This window comes from Anastrepha ludens, chromosome 4, assembly GCF_028408465.1.
Source record: "Anastrepha ludens isolate Willacy chromosome 4, idAnaLude1.1, whole genome shotgun sequence".
In the NCBI taxonomy this organism is placed as follows: Eukaryota; Metazoa; Arthropoda; class Insecta; order Diptera; family Tephritidae; genus Anastrepha; species Anastrepha ludens.
Genome location: NC_071500.1, coordinates 111,843,428 through 111,859,936, shown reverse-complemented (window position 1 = coordinate 111,859,936; position 16,509 = coordinate 111,843,428). Strand labels below are relative to the sequence as shown.

General features: G+C 37.1%; 3 protein-coding genes across 6 annotated transcripts in view; 2 read left to right on the top strand and 1 right to left on the bottom strand.

The window, feature by feature from the left end:
* The window catches only part of LOC128860631 (uncharacterized), a 28,376-nt gene extending 25,125 nt beyond the window's left edge, over positions 1-3,251 (bottom strand). Inside the window, exon 1 of one of the 3 annotated variants that reach the window (XR_008454265.1) lies at positions 5-465. The gene's annotated coding sequence lies outside the window, so the exon portion shown is untranslated. Of the gene's footprint in view, positions 1-4; positions 466-3,161 lie in introns of those variants that run through there. The other 2 variants (XM_054098269.1, XM_054098268.1) reach the window with 2 other exon arrangements.
* A 1,811-nt stretch (positions 3,252-5,062) lies between these two features.
* LOC128860630 (lipoyl synthase, mitochondrial) lies at positions 5,063-6,998 on the top strand. 2 transcript variants are annotated; one of them, XM_054098266.1, is made up of 5 exons: positions 5,063-5,224; positions 5,290-5,664; positions 5,838-5,994; positions 6,050-6,107; positions 6,168-6,998. In XM_054098266.1, the coding sequence occupies exons 1-5, from the start codon at positions 5,195-5,197 to the stop codon at positions 6,709-6,711; spliced, it is 1,164 nt and encodes a 387-aa protein (XP_053954241.1). In that variant the 5' UTR covers positions 5,063-5,194; the 3' UTR covers positions 6,712-6,998. The 2 variants fall into 2 exon arrangements, with proteins under 2 accessions (XP_053954241.1, XP_053954240.1); XM_054098265.1 differs by having other exon boundaries at positions 5,065-5,233.
* Positions 6,999-7,074: 76 nt separating this feature from the next.
* On the top strand, positions 7,075-15,731 carry LOC128860629 (cationic amino acid transporter 4). The gene is made up of 2 exons (XM_054098264.1): positions 7,075-8,281; positions 9,841-15,731. The coding sequence occupies exons 1-2, from the start codon at positions 8,140-8,142 to the stop codon at positions 11,724-11,726; spliced, it is 2,028 nt and encodes a 675-aa protein (XP_053954239.1). The 5' UTR covers positions 7,075-8,139; the 3' UTR covers positions 11,727-15,731.
* Positions 15,732-16,509: the final 778 nt, after the last annotated feature.

The following is a 16,509-nucleotide window of genomic DNA, read 5'->3' as shown; positions in this document are numbered from 1 at the left end:
TCACTTTTTGTTTTTGGTTTTTGGTATTCAGATTTTTGCATCACGGTTTACAGTTTTATTATTTTAATTTTATTCCACTGATCAAGCTAATGAATCGATTCTAAAAGCTATTTTTGTCTCTATTACTTCTTAATTCCGCGAAATTTTGCTATTTTTTCTTTAGTTTTGAGTGTCAAACTCTTGTTTTTTTTAGTTAATAGTAGTTTGCGGTAAATATGCGAAGACTATCCGTGCACTCCGATTTTGTGATGTATAATCGTCTCTATTAGCAAAAGCACTGAATCCAATTTGGATACATTAGCAATACACTAGTGGCCGTAACCACTTCAAATGTTTTGGCCAAGAGAGTGCCAACAATAAGGCACTGAATGTCAGTAATTAAAAGAGTAGTAGTGATGTAGCGAGGCATGTTAGGCAAAGTAATCGGTTTCATGAAACAACTCAGTCGTTGAGTACATAGTATTGATTAACTACAAAGACCTCTAGCCATCTCTGTTTTGCTGCCTCAGGCTATTCTTTATTTTCCTTGATTACTTTACGATATATTGTTACGTATATGTGTGGTGCTAGGGTTACCGGTTTATCAATCAAGATTTTACTCAAGGTGCCTATTTTGCCTAATACAATCCAATATATTTTTGTTGAATTAATCTCTGATATATTCCAAATTCTTGAATTTTATCCAACATTATTCAAAAGCTTTCCTAATTATGTTTACGGTGCGTTTATCTGACTGCTTTAAGATATTCATATGTATGCGTAGGATCTTGGTAATTCCTCACGGTCGATTATCGAAATCGTATTAGGAGTAACCGGGTCGTTCCGGTAAGGTAGAACCGACTGTCGTGGGAACGTTCCGGTCGGGTATAGTGTAATGCCGCATGAGCAAACGTAAGCAGAGTATAATGAAAGAAAAATCGACTTGTTTAGTATTACAAGCTCCAGAAAGTATGTTCGGCACCTACCCAACATGCAATATGATCTCCGATTCTCCAGAAAAATGGGCAAATATGGCAGCGCTGAAGTATGGTGTGCGGTAGGGTAGCTTTTCATATAGCGGAGTAGTCCAATTTATTTGATTGACAGACATCATGGATCAAAGATCATCTGTCAAAATATTAGATGGAACCTTCGGCTGCCATAACCGAATGGGTTGGTGCGTGACTACCATTCGGAATCCAAGGAGAACGTAGGTTCGAATTTCGGTGAAACACCAAAATGAAGAAGAAGTTATTTCTAATAGCGGTCGCTGCTCGGCAGGCATGGCAAACCTTCGAGAGTATTTGTGCCAAGAAAAATCTCCTCATAAAAAATATCTGCCGCTCGGAGTCGGCTTAAAATTGTAGGTGCTTCCATTTGTGGAACAACATAAAGACGCACTCCACAAATAGGAAGAGAAGCCCGGCCAAACACCCAAAACGGGTGCACGCGCCAATTATATTTATATATATATTCAGTGGGATAGAAATGGGTATATCAGTAGGATAATGATACCCAACAAGCCGCAAGGCCGCAAAAGAGTGGTTGAAGGTCCACGGAGTTCATGTTATGCGTCGGCCTGCTCAGAACCGACATCAAAAAACGTGTTGCCGAACATAAACCAACCAATTCAAGAGAATTCTTCTGAAGGTAACAAAAGAGACATGGAAAGGAATCCCATTTAAGCCGATCAGAATTTCATAGAAAAACCGAGGGTATTCTACGAAATATTAAGAGCTTTTTCGTTTTATAAAGCTTTGAAGACATTTTATGCTAACAGTTAAAAATAATCCTGAATTATGGAAATTAATCCTATTTTTATGCCGAACTAATTTTATTTTTTTTCTTACGAAAAAATAAATATGACTTTTTTCAAACGTGTGGATTTTAAATAACTTCTATAGCGAAGCCAGAGTTGGACTAATGAGAGTTATATTTTTGATTTTTCTAGGAAAAAATTATACAAATTTGCAAGCATCCTTCTGGAAAATTCTACCTACACGTTGACCTGCATTCGAACTTCGTTCTGTTTTGAGCTATCTGGCAACACTAACCTTTCGCTAAATTACACACAAGGCGAATTTATTACAGGTGACAGCAAACACATATAAGTAAAACCCTACATGTATTTGTTGTTGCGTTTGGTGCAAGCATCATGTCAAAATCAGCAAGCGCTGTCACTTTATTAAATCCACCTTGATTACACAATTCTAACAATCAATTTTTTAAAAACAATGCGTGCAGCATTATACATACTTAATATTCCCCGAATGGTCTTCAAAACCGCTTAATTCCGAAAGTAACGAGTAGTTACCTGAGAGTCTATTAGTTCACTAAAATTCCATCACCAAATTGAGTCACTTTGGCTCTCCCAAACACATTTTCTCATTTTAGCCAATTTCAATCAGAGCGAGAAAGTCCAACAAATTTGCCGTCGCCTTCAGCTAATTACCAAATTGACAATTACATATGTTGCGATGAATGAGGGTAAAAAAAATGAATGGATGTGGAAACAAAACGTAGCAAACATTTACTACTTTCCACCGTGATTGCACATAATGAACCGTTTTTTTTATTTTTTGACAAAGTATTGCACTTTATTTTAGAACAGCAGAACGCATGAACAGGTGGGTGCCACTTTTGAAGAACGTAGGTTTTAGCGCATTGACTGCAGGTGCATTTTACACACCAGTGAGCACTTAAAACGGAAGTCAATTTGCGGTCACACCCTGACGAACAGTAAGGCCAATTCTGCTCTCCTCCGAATAGAATTTTTGTACGAACGGCACTTAACTATAAAGGCGCACAGAACTTATTAGTTTTCTCAATTTGAAGGCATTCAGTGCCGATTAGGCAAAAGTTTTGTATAAAATTTGGTGTATACTTGGCCAGTAAAATGTTAATAGTTTGGCTATTCTTTGTACAGAATTCACTTTTCACAGTAACAACAAACAAAACACGTTCACGGGCGCTCATTCGGCGCTCCGCCTTTGCGACGGGTGGTGTATTGGCATTTTGCCTTCGAACATCCAAATTTTCTTGACTTTTTCACTCAAATTTCGACATGCACTTTTCCTGCGTTTATTCATACTCATGTAAACAAAAAGTTTGTTTGCATATCAATGTAAATTTTTTGCATATTTTTGTTGATTATTTATGAAATATTAACACAAAAAACCTACCGTGAGGTAAACGAATGTTGCTTATCGTTGTTCACAAAAAACTTTTCACTCTTCCAATTCTTAAACTCATCTGACATTTCAAAGAGAGTAGAGAGTGTGTGGTGTGTGTCATTCACGTATCTAATGCGCAGGGTTGCATGTGAATCAGGTAAAAGAGATTTTATTTTAAGCGAACCAAGGTACACAGCCGACAGAATATTAAAAGGAATTATATTTAATTTTTATTTTTTAGGAACAGGATCATATTCTTATGTCAATGTAATAGAAAAAAGTAGATTGAACTAACAACATACTTACATACACAAATATTATATGTACATACTTAGCATAGTAACAAAATTCCTGATATCATTGAATAATTAGTAAAACCGCTGTTATTTATTCAGCGAAGATTCTGTGAAAATGTTGAAAAAGTATGCTTTAGAAATTAAAAAAGGTAAAACAAAAAATTATTTGAACCTGACGTGATTCGAGAACGCAACCTTCTGACCTGGAGCCAGACGCGCCACGGAGGCTTGTAGATATTTATACGTACTGTATGCCTACACATATTATATATTTAATTATATTAGTGGATTTGTTTATGTACCTCAATGAAGTGGTACAAGTTAAGATATATAAGATATATATCCTTTGCTATTCTTATCTGAAGCCCCAACTTTAATTTTTCTTGGTCTAACTTTTTGAGATTTTATGTATTTTCGTCCTGTTATCACTTGAAATAACCAATATTCTATACCATTATTTTTGTAATTCATCGCAATTCGGAGTAGATGCATAGTTAATTATAATCACTTTTAATGAAGATAAGATATGAAATTCAAAGGTGTTTATTCGCATTTTTCTTGAGAGATAAGAACAGTAAATTGATAAGCGCAATTTTTTGGGTTAATCGATGATGTGAACAAATTACGTAAATGATTTGAAAAATGTATTACACCCGCGCCCACTTTTAGACATGGGCATTATAACTTTATATAAATAAAAACAGTGTACGAGCGCACGACAATTCAAAGAAAAATTAATATATATTAATGAAATTATGTCCAAGGTAGGTTGATTACAAATTTACCCACGTTTAGTACAACAATGAACCCAAAACAAAATAAAAAACAAACGCCGCAACTAAAATTAAGAAAAAATTGCGGGGTACATGCACTCAATAGTGATTAATCTTGTAGACTTGTTGCTCCCTGCCTTATTTAAATCCGACTTGAATATTATTGATATAGCAAAAAACCACACCCATTTTTTATATGATAGGACTAAATTTCCGTCCGTTCGTCTAATGTTACAAGCTATAGCTCTTATTGTCTATTTTTTTTTTTTATTCCAAATGTAATATTAAAAGAAGGACCAGTCCGGTGTGAACCGAATTTACCACTTCCTTAATTGATTTCTTTTATTTTTATATTTCTTATATGTACTCTTATATATACCCAATGTAGCAGATCTTTGTTTCTGTAACTGTTGAAAATAAAAAAAACAAGCATCATATTAAATGCGAATAAGTTATAGAATAAGAAATCCAATGCATGCTGTGCATGCTGTAGTGCATCTATCAGCTGACTTTATTAATTTCCCACAGCTGAGATCAGCTGACTTTAAACACAGAGTGCCCAAGAGTGGCAATAGAGTTGAGTGTTCAATAAAACATCTTTGGAATATAACTCGTTAAAAAAGGTAAAAAATACGCCAAATACTATATGAATGTATCAAATTAAGTATTAAAATTGTCCATTTTCAAATCAAAGCTTATATTTTCGAAGGTATTCGCCAATCATACATATTATTGGGAATATACAATTGCTTTATTAGTTAAAGTATTGTGCCATCTGACGGTAAGTAGTACATCATTATCCAACGGTCACAGTTTCGAAGCCATTTATTACTCTGACTTCTAACATTTGCGCTACTACAAATTTTAAGTCTTCAAAATCAGCTGCCCCAGCTGCTGATTATTTAATTCTGACGTATGTTTTTGGAAAATATAGGACACAGTTCAGATTTATAAAGCGAAAATTCATAGCAATATGCTGCGACAGTGCGTTCCTAAATCGCCGGTGCGTGTGGTGAGTGTTGTGAAAGAAACAAATTTATTAGCTGATTCCATTTTCCAATCACACAGCATAGCAGCGCTTGTGGTGCACTGCGAAAGGCGTCAACTAACGCAACAGCTCCAGCAGCTAACGAAAAACTCGAAGAAATACGTGAACGCCTGGTAAAAGGACCACATTTCCAGGATTTCGTGCAAAATCCAGAGTTTACGCGGGAGGAGTGGACAGCCTACGAGGGCAAACTGCGTCGGGAAAAGGGCGAAAATGAGCGATTGCGACTGCCCCCTTGGCTGAAAACCACTATACCAATGGGAAAGAATTTTGCTAAAATAAAAACACAACTACGTGAATTGAAATTGGCTACAGTGTGTGAGGAAGCACGTTGCCCCAATATTGGCGAGTGTTGGGGTGGTGGTGAACATGGCACACAAACAGCCACTATTATGGTAAGGAAAAGTAACAGAAACAACAATTAAGAAAGTAAATGGTTTAGTTGTATTACTTGGTATATTCATGTTGTGTTTGCTTTTGTGAACTTTGCTGATAACCTTTTACTTTATTCACTAGCTGTACTCGTTCTTATTGTTTACATTCTCATCTTATCTCAATTTTTTTACAGTTGATGGGCGATACTTGCACGCGTGGTTGCCGCTTCTGTTCTGTCAAAACTGCCCGCAAGCCACCACCGCTTGATCCCGCTGAGCCGGTGAATACAGCCAAGGCTATTGCCTCCTGGGGCTTAGATTATATTGTGCTGACTTCAGTTGACCGAGATGGTACAAATTATTTCTAAACCGAGAATTTTTACGACTTTGTTGTTTTTAATTTTAGATCTACCCGATGGCGGCTCAAAACACATCGCAGAAACTGTGCGTGAAATCAAAGAACGGTAAGGTTTTTTTTTATTTTAACTAAATAACTACTTATATTCCTATTCTTCGTTTTATAGAAACCCTAACATTTTCGTTGAGTGCTTGGTGCCTGATTTTCGCGGAGACTTAAAATGTGTGGAAACAATAGCCAACAGCGGTCTTGACGTATATGCGCACAATATTGAAACTGTTGAAAAGTTGACGCCATTTGTGCGTGATCGACGCGCGCACTATCGTCAGACGTTGGCCGTATTGCGCGAAGCAAAGCAGTTTAATCCCAAACTCGTTACAAAGAGTTCCATCATGCTTGGCTTGGGTGAAACAGATACTGAGATTGAACAAACCATGCAAGACTTACGCGAAGCAGGAGTGGAGTGCTTAACCTTGGGTCAATATATGCAACCGACAAATAGACATTTAAAAGTCATTGAATATGTGACACCTGAGAAGTTCAAGCATTGGGAGACGCGTGGCAATGAATTGGGTTTCCTGTATACCGCTAGTGGTCCGCTGGTGCGTAGTTCATACAAGGCGGGTGAATTTTTCATAACGAGTATCTTAAAGAAACGACAAGAGCAAACAGCAAAGGCAGAAGGAGCGCAAGAGACGCCGGGAAATTAAGTAGGATTGGTGTCAGCAGTTCTTATTTAGAGAGAATTAGGCGCATTTAAAAAGCCATTTAAATTATAATTCACTTTTGTAAGGCAATGCAAATAATAGTTGAAGCTACAAGCGCTCGAAACGTGTCGAAGGAAAGTTATGCAAAAATAATACGCAGCTTAATTTAGTGAAAAGTACGCATATACTAATTTATGTATAAGGCGAAAATTTTAGTTGAGACATCGCTTATTATCCGTTTAGTACCTAACTGATATTAGTAAAATTTGTTGTTTATTGGAAAAATCGTATTCAATTATTTCAATATAACCGCGCTTCAGGTCCATCCTGCGGCTAATGCTGTAAATAACGAAAAGGCAAAGTTGAATATATAAAACTAATAATTTTTATATTTTCATCAGGCGCCGCAACTAAATTATGGTTGCAATTTACTTAGCTCTCCTGTGTGTGTGCGTTAGTTCTACTGTTGCAGGAAAAATATGCATTTATATATCACACCGCATAATCAGATTAAAGCAAGGGCGGCTACAACCACCTGCATACGGGAAAACTACTTCTGGATCTGGCTGAACTAAGTTTGCGGTTACCAACTTGCCAGCAAGCGGTGAGTAAAATGCGTCGTGTAAATGCATTTAGGAAGTTCAAGTTCATGCACCAACAACGTCTACAAAAATAGCAATCACAAAAGCCATTACAAGGAAGTTTCATTTCCGCTCTTCTCAAAGAACGTGTGGGTAAGTATTGGTGTGAGTGATGGTGGTGGCGTTGCCAAGGTAGCTAACTGTGCGCTCGGTCCAGCTGTGCCTCCTCAACAAGTGGCCGACATTACAGCAACAATCAACAGTTCTCGGCGTCTTGCCAACATACGCGAAAGTAAACAAAGTTTCAGTTTACATAAACACCGCCCCTTCCTCCCCCAACCGCTTTCAAAATACTACAGTTGCACCTGATAATGGATTTCGCGCACATGCGCCGTAACTAAAATATTTAATCGCATTTTCCTTCGATACAAATTTTCCCACAACGGCATTGACGTCTGTGAGTCAATTGTCAGTTGAGAAAATTGCAACAGCAACTGCGGCATTGCAATAAGAACTTGAAATAGTTTATTAATTGCGTGGAATATAAAACGAGTATTAAATATAAATTGTGAACACGTTTTTCCAAGTGAAAGTTGTATATTATTTTTGAAAACCAGCAGAAAGTCCACAACAGCCTAAAAATATGTAACATTTCCGTGACATATGCTGAGTAGTGACGTCGCACTTTTGCATAACCGTAGGCGTCGCGTTTCTGGTGCAGAAGCACTCAATTAATTGGGATTTTTCGTAATCACAAAATTGGTTTGTAAAGTTCTGTAAATTTCCGTGAAAAAAATTAAATTGTAGTATTCGGGCTTCCTAATACCTTCCTGGTGCCTTTCACGTCAATATGCCCAGTACGCGTCGCATTATACTCGGCCACGTTATGTCTGGCCTGTGCTCGAAGATGAATCGCACGAAGCCGGTGCCCTTGGACGTCATGGAGACGCCACTGAAGCGTTGCCTCAACACTGTCGACATCACTTTGTTGGGTGAGTTAAAATAAATGCCGCAGGTTGCTTACCGGAAATTCATGAACAGTATTGTTAATATTATCGGTAATTATCTATGTAGTTGACGGTGCGACGGTTCCATATGTGAAGAAACGGAAAACGTCGACCACTCGTAATCAATGATTGGTGCCCCTATCCACTTTTTTCCGACTAATTTTGGATGTCGCACCGCCAATATTAATTTTTTTTAAACATAAATAAGCACATACATACAGTCACTAACACCTTATTTGATACAGATACATTTTTTTTTTGCAAAGTGTTCTATATTTTACAATATTTTGCGAAAATGGAAAACAGAGTATGCAGATATTTAATTAATTTTGGTTTATTTCACGTAAAATAGCAGAAATTTTCCATTTAAGTTCGTCAACAGGCTTCAAATAAAACTTTCACCACGAAAGAGTGTCAGTGGTTAGTCCGTCAAGTGCAGAAAACTCCAGCAACAAGCGCTCCAAAGTTAACTGAAATAGACAAAAAGGATTTAGGTAAGACTCACCATCCAGAAACTATTCGAATAGTACTGAGGGAAGCAATTTTAAATGGCAGGTCGCAAAGCCTATGGGATACTGAACCGAGTGACTAATGGACGGAGAGGGTTATTCCATAAAGAGGCAAATGGGTTCAAATGAACTTCGGGGAAGTGAATAGTGCCGATTTACACACGAAGACACCTGGAAGAGAGACCCTGTAAATTCTCTTTTAATGTTTTATTCGCGGTCACATGGGCAAAATTGTTTTCGGCAACATTTTGGCGTTTACTACTTTAGCATCTTCTGGTTCGGATATATTCTGCAACCCGCTAAAATGTAAAGCGGAGAGATTTAAGATTGGGAATACCAATAAGAAGCGCAAAGCGTGTCGCCAGTGCGTGAGACAAAATTCCCTCTCTCTTCCGCGGCCGTCCTTCTCCCACGAACAAATATTTCCCTGCGGAAATTGGCACATAGAGACACAAGAAGACGAGCCTATAGCATGAAAGCTGGCTACAAATATGGTGGACCCGGACGTGGGTTAATAGAATTGGTCCTTTATGGATGCCGTGCGTGACCCTCTCGAAGAAATGCAGAAAGTAGTTTCGGGAAGGGAGTAACCCGGAGGTAAAAATTGAAGATGACGTACATAATCGAAAATTTGTGGTCGGTTTTGAAGACAAATATAAGAAAAGATGTCATCCATAACAAATCTGATCTTAAAATGACAATACTTGAAGAGTGGAACCAAATTAGCCCAGAATACAGAAAAAAAATAGTTGACTCCATGCCACTTAGACTTCAAGCTGTAATTGAGAATAAAGGATACCTAACAAAGTACTAATTACCTCAAAAATTGGAAATAATAAGATGCTCTATCATTTAAGCTGAATTCTCTCTTCAAAATATTATGAAATATAGAACACTTTACAAAAAAAATTGTTGTATCAAATACGTCGTGAATGACTATATGCTCATACATATGTACATAATTACCAATTTCAATTATTTAATATTAATCATAAATCAAATTTCTTGTGAACTCCTTTCCGAATCATCTTTCAGGCATTGGCCACATGGTTGGCGCTGGCATTTACGTCCTCACCGGCACGGTGGCCAAGGACATGGCAGGCCCTGGCATAATACTCTCTTTCATCTTGGCCAGTTTTGTTTCAATGTTGGCCGCTCTCTGTTATGCGGAATTCGGTACACGCGTCCCTAAAGCAGGCTCCGCCTATGTCTACACCTACATTTCGATTGGCGAATTTTGGGCATTTGTCATCGGCTGGAATATACTCTTGGAGCATATGTTGGGCGCAGCTTCGGTGGCACGTGCCTGGAGCGGTTACGTGGATTCGATGCTTGGCGGTTGGATAGGCAATACGACACTTTCCATAACTGGTGAGCTCCATGAGCAGCTGTTCGCGCGTTATCCTGATGTGTTGGCATTTTTGGTGTGTCTGGTGTATGCCGCCGCGTTGGGCATTGGAGTGAAGGCCACAGCTGTTTTCAATGGCTTGCTGACTTTGGTGAACATTGCCGTTATGATTTTAGTAATCTCTGTGGGCTTCTGGTATGCCGACGCAAAGAATTGGTCAGAAGCGGAAGGTGGTTTCTTGCCTTACGGATTTGGTGGTGTTATTGCCGGTGCAGCAACTTGTTTCTACGCATTTGTTGGCTTCGATTCCATTGCCACATCCTCGGAGGAGGCAAAGAACCCTACTATCTCCATACCGATAGCTACGCTCCTCTCGCTCAGCGCAGTTACAGTGGGTTACATATTAGTCTCGGCTGCACTTACGCTAATGATACCGATACGGGAAATCAATCCGGCCGCATCCTTACCAGAAGCTTTCGGACAGATGGATCTACCTTGGGCTAAATACATAATATCGATTGGTGCACTCTGCGGCATGACCACGACACTCTTGGGCTCGTTGTTTGCTTTGCCGCGCTGCATGTACGCCATGGCCTCAGACGGTTTACTCTTCAGTTGCTTTGGCCGGATCAACACCACAACGCAAGTGCCGGTGCTGAATCTAGTAATTTCTGGCTTACTAAGCGCGACACTCGCTCTGCTCTTTGATTTGGAGAAACTGGTCGAATTCATGTCGATTGGCACACTACTTGCCTACACAATCGTATCCGCAAGTGTTATTATACTGCGCTACCGACCGCTGGCCAGTCAAGAGAATGCCATCTATGCGCCTGATACTTCCGACGAGGATGGCGACGACAATACTTCCCAATCGAGCATCGACACCGCCTCACCCACCAGCGACTTGATCGAAGGCGCACTCGCTGGACGTCTGAAACCGCAATTTCGTTGGCTCGAACCACTACTGGGCCGTTTTGAACCCGGCGCGGCAGTATCTGCTTCGGTGCTGCTCTTCTCGGTGCTTAGCTTTGCCATTTGCTTTCAACTCGAAGTCTCGTGGACTGAACTCTATACGGGCACATGGTGGGCGCTACTCCTATATGGTTTTATGATTTTCATAGCAGGCGCTTGTGTGGCAGTGATTGCAGTGCATCATCAGAATACGCGTGGACTTAATTTCAAAGTGCCGCTCGTGCCATTCGTGCCGACGCTAAGCATCTTCTGCAACATTGTGCTGATGGTGCATTTGAGTGCACTCACCTGGCTTCGTTTCTTCATTTGGGTGGCTATCGGTATGTTGATCTACTTTCTATACGGCATACATCACAGCAAGGAGGGTGAGGTGTGCTCATCCTATTCGATGTTGATGACGTCTACAGAGGCGGGCAAATCACACTGGGGTGCCACAGGCGGTGGCTTTACCATTAGTTTGGGCGGCACTGTTGGAGCAGGTGTTATTAAGAAGACAGTAATGCAACGCTTCATTGGCAGGAAACTGGAGGATAAGAAACCGATTGTAGAGGAGGAGGTCGATATCGATGGGGATGAAATGGACGATGAGGGGCAGACTTAAGTTGCTGGAATGGGGGGGAGGACCTTACATTTCCGTTACCATATAGTATGACCTTTGAACTCTATACAGAATTTACTTTTATGCATTTACGGTTGAGCACAAATACTTAGGTATATTTTCGATGTATTGATTTTTTTTAGACCAAAGACTTGTAAAATATTTTTTTATAGCTGTACTTTTATCAAATCAACTTACATACATACATACATACTGATTTATTGTACTTATAGCGACTGCCTGTGGGACACTAAATTGATAAATTTTTAAGAATGTTTATACATACACGTACATATATGTATGTATGTATCAGTATGTGACTTTTTCTTGAGTCACTTCATTAGGAGCGCTCACGTGCTCAGTCTATTGTTGAGAGTGGCATGAGTAATCTTTCCATGCAAGTTCAAACTTGTTCAGTTTTTGTTGTGATTGCTTCTATGTTTCATTTCCACACGAGTTAACGAGAAGGGAATCACACGCATACATACGTACATACATATGTATGAATATACAGGTCTCGACATGATTTGTGCGAAATTTGCATTTATTTACGTAACTCCTGTTTCAACTGATATGAATTTGTGGTCTACGTAAAGTGAACGATTTTGTGACCTAATCATTTAAAAAGCCATTCAAAGTCCACGGATAATCCTAAAATTCTAGTGACCAGCCAATTAGAATTTTATGTATTATACACACATATACATACATGCATACATACATACATAGTATATATGCATAATAATCAAAGTGTAATGATTGATTAGTGCACTACTTTATTGAGGTTTCTTGCTATTTATAAGTTTAACTGGTTAATTATTTAGACACAAAGACAAGATAAGGGAAAGTAGAGGGAAAGAGGGTTAGAAATTAAAAAGACAAAAATATCAAGCTAATACTGAAATAAATTTAAATGTTTTGCTTTCTTTTTTTTGTTTAAAATATAAATAAAAATTGTTTGTATAATATTTTCCATTACGCTGGTCAATGTAGTAGTTGTCTTTTGACAAAGCCACTTGATTCGGCTTAGCGCTTTCCACCTGTTGAGCCTTTACATATTTACAGGCCTTTAAAGAATTATTATTTTTTACCTAAGTAAAGTTTCTAAATGTATAAATACTTAAAATAAATTTAAAATATTTTATAAATCTAAAATAGGTGTGGCGTTATGTACAAAACATTTTTTCATTTAAACTTGATACACAATATTAACTTTTTCTATCAAACATCTAAAGGCTAAAAATTATTCAAGTCGAAAAAGTGGTTTTGTCAAAAATTCGCCGATATCTACATATGTACATACATACATACAATAAATACTTAAATACTTGTAAATCATCAGTTCCAAGCACAAAAAGCACAAGTACCTTAATTTGATATTAGTAAGAGAGAAAAGAGAGGAGTGGTAAGTGACTACGGTTTTTACAATTTCTCGGTTGGAAATTTCGTGAAAATTTGATTTTTTTTTTAATTTTTAAGTTACATATGGTCATTTGTTGTTTTTATTATAGTATAAATTATATTTAAAAAAAAGAATAATTATAAAAAATAAAAGCCTAAATTTAATGTAAAAATAAATATGATATAAAAATACAAATAAAATACAAATAAATATAATATAAAAATAAATAAAATATAAAAATAGATATAATATAAAAATAAATATATTCTGAAAAAAAAGTGTCGGGGTTTCTTCAATAAACTACATAATATTTATTATTCACTTAAATTATTTAACGTATAACTACCAAAGAAGGCACCTTCTAAATTAATTGACTTATGCTAAAGAATCAAATTTATCCACCAACACCATTTCAAGCGGATCTTCCGGAATTTAAAAGCTATTGCTTCTTCAACAGATAAAAAGGAAGTAGACGGAAGAAATGTTTGAGACAATTTCGCGCATTCGTTATATGGAAGAAAATGCCAAAGACTTAAATTCATCCCTCAAAAAACTGTTCAAAATCTTTTACCGGAAACGAACTCTCTCTTATGTTCTCTAACGACTGAAAACGGAAGTGCTTCGAAGTGGCAATTTGGATTTTGGAGTGAAAAGGCAGTCGAAACTATAGTGAGAAGATTTTTATGGTGTTACCAATATCAGACCGTTAGCCGGCTCTCCGTGAATTTGACAGAATCGGTCGTTGGGCTGACGTAGCAGGAGCTACAAATCGGTTTGTTTACGAAAAATTTAAGAATGTGTTAATGATTTACGAAAACAATCAACACAATGTCACTTCGTTGCCATCTCAACAACGACTGATTGGACGAGTGTATGAATGTATGTGAAATGTTCGTGCAGAATTCGGCTGGCGAATCACTCCCGCGACGTGGCAGCCGAAGTTCTCTCTCCTCACAATTTTGTTTTTCACCATAGTTATTGACCAAACCACATCAGGTGTTTTTGTTTTTTTGATTGGTGGGTGAGGTAGGGTTCAAAATGCCTTCGCACTTACAGCGACCGTCGTCTACTGCGCCGTGTGGTGTGGCCACTAAAACAGTCCCTCCTCCTCTCCTGGGGAGACTCCCCTCCCGGAACTGCTTTGTGCATTACTTCGGGAGGGCCCAGAATGGTGTCCATGAAAAGGACCAATTTTAATTCACCCACGTCTGGGTCCACCATATTTGTAGGTGTGAATTCTGATTAGATGGCATTTATTTCACTCTTAGCCTGAAAAAAATGTGTTAAAAAAGTTTGGTCTTGACAGGTGGTCTGTTATCATGGGGCACGATCCAAGAGACTTTTTTCAAAAATCTGATCTCTTCAACGAATTTGCTCTACCAAACGCCCCAGATTCCTTATTTATCATTTGATTTTTTGTTTGGGAAATTTGACGATCCCTTTAAACGGACTTTTAAATAATAAATTTCCAGCACATCTTTGACAGAATGTAGGCACATTTTTTTTACTTTTATTTTTTTTACGTTTTTTTTATATTTGTATTTGTTTTTGTTTTTTTTTTTGCTTTTATTTTTAGCTTTTTTTATCTATATTTTTGGTTTCTGTCTTAAAATTGTAAAAGGCGTGGTCAAAGCGATTAAAATATCTGCTATACGCATACATACAAAGATTTGAAAAAGAAATTAAATTATTTCATGTCTATATATAAAATATGTATAACACATACACAAATATAAATATATTTTCCCATATACATACACTACATACAAATACATACACAGTATTACTGTCTATTAGAAAATATATCATTTAAAATAAAAAATAAGATTCAAAACTAAAAAAAAATTAATTAAATAAATTAAAAATAAACACTCTATGGCTAAGAGAAAAATATTTGTGATATGCTGACGCAACTTTGGGGAGCATAATAATTATGAGGGAAAAATATGATAAAATTTTTTTTTGTAAAAATCTAGAAACTTCACAATCAATAGTGATCATAATTGATAAATAATATCAGCAGAAAAAAAGAAACAAAATTAAAAGATAAAACAATAATTAGTGTTAAATTTTTATTATTATTATGTCGCTCCTCATATGAGCTCCAGTACTAAGAGATTTATTTGAGCTTTAGCTGACTTCGGCGCAGCTCTAAATTTTTAATAAAGCATACTTTAGGGCGATTTAACACATATTTCTCTTTTTACTTTCCAGCATGAAATTTTTCCCCAAAGCAAATTGCGGATATTTTTCTCTTTGCTTGAAAAAAAAGTTATGCAAATGCAGGAAAAAACTTTAAAATTATATAAACTCTTAAACACAGATTGTATTCATGTACATACCGTCAAACTTGTACTTGTAATACATGAGTGTATGTGTTAATTAAAGTATTAAATACTACAATATATTGTACACAATTATCTAAATGTGTATTTGTTAGAAATTATTTATTGGTTTCTTGTTTGGAATTTAAGAACAAACGTAACCAGCAGCAATTATTAAAATTATGTAACAAACAAATAAACGAAAGACATACAAAAATTAAATACGTATTATATATACAAACATGCAAGCATACATATGTACAATGATGGAATAAAAATGAAGTGAAACGTAAATGGGCTGTTCTTTATTTAAAACTCTTTGAACGAAATCGCAAAAGTGAAAGAATACCAAGGAGATCGCGAAAGGGATTTTCCCCTGTGTGGTTCTGTATTTAATTGGAATTTCATGAAATCGTAATTTGGTTAAAAATAAGTGCAACAAAATTTAAAAACAACAACTTAATGTGAATAAGTACTAAGGCTCTGGGCATAGCAATACTCCAGATAAACCGCAAGTAGACAAATGTGTGAGAGAAGTGTCTGGGACAATTTAATGCCTAGCCGTGTCAACAAAAAACTGATCATCTTGACATCTGTAAAAGTTACGCCGGCTTGAGTAAATCTACCTTTGCACTTTCTTTCGATTTTTTAAACCGAAACCTTAGATCTGTTAGGAACCTTTTTACGAGTGGCATGAACGCTTCAGAAGATATGGTGGGTAGTCATAGGCCATCGACTGATTAAAAAATAATAAAGTGAAAGAAAAGTTGATCAAGAATTTTTGACCAAGAACGAAACGAATATCATCCAACAGCCATCGGATTCACCTGAAATGGCTCCCTGCTATTTTTTTCTGTTTGATCGAGTCAAAAAACCAATACGGGGAACGCGTTTTAACAGCCGAAAGGAAGTAATGAAAACATCGAAAACGGTTCTGATGGTTATACAGAAAATAGAGTTCCAGAAATGTTCGAGAGCTGGATCAAACGCTGGCGGAAGTGCGCTGCAGTTGATGGGGAGTACTTTGAAAGCGATAATATTACTTTTGAGTAATAAACTT

Excerpts from the sequence above, each read along its gene's own strand:
- LOC128860629 (XM_054098264.1), top strand. The coding sequence starts at position 8,140 with ATGCCCAGTACGCGTCGCATTATACTCGGCCACGTTATGTCTGGCCTG. Across the intron at positions 8,282-9,840 it reads TGTCGACATCACTTTGTTGG|GCATTGGCCACATGGTTGGC; the intron begins GTGAGTTAAAAT and ends ATCATCTTTCAG.
- LOC128860630 (XM_054098265.1), top strand. The coding sequence starts at position 5,195 with ATGCTGCGACAGTGCGTTCCTAAATCGCCGGTGCGTGTG. Across the intron at positions 5,234-5,289 it reads CTAAATCGCCGGTGCGTGTG|CATAGCAGCGCTTGTGGTGC; the intron begins GTGAGTGTTGTG and ends CCAATCACACAG. Across the intron at positions 5,995-6,049 it reads GACTTCAGTTGACCGAGATG|ATCTACCCGATGGCGGCTCA; the intron begins GTACAAATTATT and ends TTTTAATTTTAG.